This window comes from Octopus bimaculoides, chromosome 7 (genome assembly GCF_001194135.2).
Source record: "Octopus bimaculoides isolate UCB-OBI-ISO-001 chromosome 7, ASM119413v2, whole genome shotgun sequence".
Classification (NCBI taxonomy): domain Eukaryota; kingdom Metazoa; phylum Mollusca; class Cephalopoda; order Octopoda; family Octopodidae; genus Octopus; species Octopus bimaculoides.
Genome location: NC_068987.1, coordinates 41920742 through 41925302, shown reverse-complemented (window position 1 = coordinate 41925302; position 4561 = coordinate 41920742). Strand labels below are relative to the sequence as shown.

At 36.3% G+C, this 4561-nt stretch overlaps 1 protein-coding gene across 2 annotated transcripts in view; it reads right to left on the bottom strand.

Moving 5' to 3' along the window:
* LOC106884302 (peptidyl-prolyl cis-trans isomerase) overlaps positions 1-4561 on the bottom strand; it is a 54263-nt gene that overhangs the window by 35954 nt on the left and 13748 nt on the right. For both annotated transcript variants that reach the window (XM_052969551.1, XM_052969550.1), the window contains exon 2: positions 3952-4050. In XM_052969551.1, coding sequence (XP_052825511.1) covers positions 3952-4029 — 78 coding nt within the window. In that variant the 5' untranslated portion in view covers positions 4030-4050. The remainder of the gene's footprint in view (positions 1-3951; positions 4051-4561) is intronic.

The following is a 4561-nucleotide window of genomic DNA, read 5'->3' as shown; positions in this document are numbered from 1 at the left end:
ATAGATATATATATATATATAGATACATAGGATCTTTCTGATTTGACGGGCAACACTTGTTTTCTTAACGAAACACTTTCAAATTTGAGATACTGGTAGAATGTGACATATAAAACATCTTTTTCTCTTAGCTTTCTTAACAAAAATTTATATATTGCAAGTTATTTCATGTTATTCTAAATTCCCACTACTAGAAGGACCCCATATTCTCCATACGAAAAAATAACAGAGTACCTCATCACAATTTTAAAAAGTTGACATATTATTCTTGTTATTATTATATCAACAACTCAAGAAATAATTCCTACATAGACCCCTCCACCACATACATAACTGGCACGCACGTACCCCACAGATTTAGCATATAAACAGCTTTCCAAACGCAACAAAAAACGTTTTACCAGGGATCATGTATGTATGGGTGTATTTATATATACATATATGTATATATGTGTAGGGGAATATATATATTTGTGTCTGTACCCCTCACATATGGTAACAGTGACTGTTGACTATTTTGGTATGCATGTACAGCCACCTGTGTATGTGCATCTGAGCACACATATATGTACTCATGTGTTTATGTCTGTATCCATGTATATCTGTATATGGTAATGTATACATGCATATGCATGTATATATGAGTTTTTATGACTCTATATGGTTTTTTTATATGCTTTTTGTATATTTTTTTATATGCCTTATATTTTTATTTTTTATTTTTTATTGTTATTTTATATTTGTATGTAAATTTTGCAAAATTCATGAACTGAATTTTGTAAATCTCTGAAGAGGCCTAGTGAATCATGCATGTACCCCCATAACATCATTTTCATCTACTAATTACTCCAGAGTACTGGAGTTATATAAATAGAATGCGGCATGCCAACACTAGGCCGAAACAGCTGTAAGATTTTGTCCCTTCTCCAGTTGCTAGATGTCCATTAAATTTGAAATCTTAATTGTTGATATGACATGGTATGTCATAATTGTCTATATATATTGTCATTTTGGTTATAAAATAAACAGATTAATCAAGTTGATGAGTACCACATATTCCCCTCCATTTTCTTACTGCTATATATATATATATATATATATATATATATATACTATATATATATATTATATATATATATATATATAGATAGATATAGAAGAGGGAGGGAGAGAGGTGTAACGAGAGATAAAGGGAGGGAGATAGAAGCAGGAAAGGAGGAAGATATGCAAGGGAAGGAGAGAGGAGGAGCAGGTAACAAAGAGATGAAGGAAAGAGAAAAACTAAAGTGAAAAAATGATCGTGAAAAGAAAACAGTGGTTTTGCAAGGAATTCTCTGCCATAAATTTTTCAAATAGAATGAAAATGAAGATGTCACTGTAAGAAAAATTTAAATGGAAAACTATAGTAATAAAAAGAAAATGTTTTGTAGCGTATTTGCTGCCGTAAATTCTCAGAATGTAAACAAACAATAATCCTTAACTCAAGTTTTTTTTTTTTTTTTAATCCGGTATTACCAAAGATAAAATCAACCACAGAGGAGAGTAAGACTGATTATCCACAGAAACCCCTACAGGCTGATGATTTAGTTCTTATATCTGAATCCATAGAGGAATTAGAGAAGGAATTCCAGGCATGGAAGCTAAAACTGGAATTGAGAGGTCATTATGCAAACCTAGCAAAGATTAAGATTTTAATAACTAGCAAAGAAGACAGGAGTAGGTATAAACTCCATACACTGTACTTGATGTAAACAATGGACATAAAAGGATCTAGTGGAATAATTAGCAGATTTTCCAAAAATGTAAGCTTCATATGCAGTGTACATACATGTGCAGTTCATACACGCACACCAAAAACTGAGTCTTTTAAATGCCCAGATAGCTCATTGAAAGTGGCTTTTGTCACCTATGAGATGTAATTAGCAAGGGAGGTGGTTGCCCTGAAAGTATAGTGGCTTCATTGAGAAGTGGTTGGAGAAAGTTCAAGGAGTGCTAACTGCTAACAACAAAGACGTTTTCCCTAAGACTGAAGGGCAGACTGTATGATGCTTGGATTTGAGCTACAATGATGCATAGTATTGAAAGTATTGGCCTTGAGAAGACTAGAAAGAAACAAAGTGAGTATGCTCTGCTGGATATGCAGAGCATGCATGAAAAGTACATGAAAGTATTAGAACAAAAGTGCTGAGTGGAAAACAGGAAGAATCAGTTGTTGTGTGCAACAAAGAACACTGTGCTAGTATGGGCATGTGACACGTATGGAGGAGGACAGCTGTATAAAAGAATGCTGATTGCTAAATGTAGCCAGAACTTGCAAAAGGGGGAGATCCAGGAAGCCATGGGATGAAGTGGTTAAGGCTGACCTCAAGACCCTAGGCCTGATGGAAGAAATGACTAAGGACTAAGATTTCTAGCAAAATGAGATTCTTGAAAAAGAAACCTTGTTCTGCAACTGCTATGTATTGTGCTCTCCATCCATGTTACAGTCACTCATCCCCACAGCATCCCATGTATTAGGCCTGCCTCCCAGCTCTTGTAGATTACCATGTCATTCATCTCTCTTGTCCTCCCTACCTGACAACTGTATCATTCTTGCTACTCTTGCTGCTTGACCCACTTCCACTTTCTTCTGTATCCTGCTATCTTTCCCAACTCATGTCTTCTTGCTCATCCACCCTTCAACCCTGCCCTTTCTGTCAGTCTGCTTCCACATTACTTCCCCTAGCCCTCCTTCCCATACAATCTTACAAACCAATTCTTAAGTTTACCTTATGCCTTGTGGGGTCATCTAGGTACTTCGTTGCCATTATCTGTCTCTTGCAGCTTCCACTGTTCATCTCTTGCTTTCCCTTTTTCTACTAGATGTGAGCAGCCATGCAGGTCCTCTACAAGAACCTGCACTGACTCCCCACCCACCTCATAGTTCAATCCACACGCCCACCAATACAGGATTTGAAGGTCTGTGAGCTGCATGGTGGCCTCAATAGTGCAGGTAACATGAAAAAAGCACCCAGTCCACGCTGTAAAGTAGTTGGTATCAGGAAGTGCATCTAGCTGTACAAATTATGCCAAAACAGATATTGGAGCACAATGCAGTCCTTGGATACATTGTATCCTGTCAAACCATCCAACCTATGCCAGTATGAAACACAGATGTTAATGTCATTATCATCAATTTAATACTCATTTTTGCATGTTGATATAGGTTGGACAATTTTGTACTATAAATGTTTCTCAATGCATCTCATGTGTTGAGGCCAGAATTCCCAATATTTATCTTTCTACTTCTTGCTAAGACTTTTTTTTTTTTGGTATTATCAATATTTGGTATTATCAATATTAACTTGAATGTATTATCCATTTCTGTAATATTCCCAGTCTAGAATGGTCATATCTCTTACATTAAATCAACTTACATGCATTATATTTACAGCATATTGAAATCATATTAAAAATGCAAATAAAGGCTAAAAGGATATGCTAAAGTTCTTATCTCAGTTTAATCTCAAATCATGATTGATTTAACATCCACTTTTTGTGACTGCATTGGGCTAGAAAGAATTTGTTGAAGCAGATTTTCTATGGCCAGATCGCCTGCATGTTGCCAACCTTCACTTGTTTCTAAGCAAGATAATATTTCCACGTGGTCAGACATGTTTTTATGAAAGAATGAAAGTCTGTAAACAAAAGTCACTGCTTGAATGGTGGTGACACTTATTTACAACTATCATGCAATATCAAGATAAGGAGACACTAACACTCATATATACACACAAATATAAAACAGCTCCTTTCAGTTTCTGTCCACTAAAACTATATACAAGGGTTGGATTAGCCTGGGGCTATAGCAAAAGACACTTACCCAAGGTGCCACTCAGTGGGACTGAATGAAAAACCATGTTTGAATGTATCACAATATTGTGTTTGTGAAATAAAACACGAGTTTCTTACCAGTTTCATAATCAAGAGGGATCTGAATGTAAACAATATCACCAAATGGAATGAATGCAGCTTGTAACACTTTCTCATCTACTTCCTCAGCCAAACCACCTACAATAAAAATAAATACTTTTTAAGAAATCAAACATCAGAGTAGAGGCTAAGTAGGTGGCTTGACGATGCTGTTCAACCTATGTCTGCCTTCATTGAAAGGTCCTATGAATAAAGGTGTTCTAGCTATGGCCATATTGTTTTTATCTTTACTCTCAAAGCATAGCCATGAAGCTAAGAAATTTGCTTCACAACTACATGGCTCCATGTACAATCGCATTATGCACCTTCTTGGTCAAGTGTCTTCTGTAACCATGGAGTGACCAATACTATGAAAGTGGAATTAGGTAGAGGAAAATTGTGCAGAAGCCTCTGTGTGTGTGTGTGTGTGTATGTGTGTGTGTGTGTGCGTGCGTGCGTGTGTGTGTGCGTGCGTGCGTGTGTGTGTGTGTGTGCGTGCGTGCGTGTGTGTGTGTTTTTTTCTCTTTTTTATTTAGAGCTAATTCTTAACGAAACACTTTCAAACTTGGGGCACTGATAGGATGTGTCATATAAAACAACTTCTTCTCTT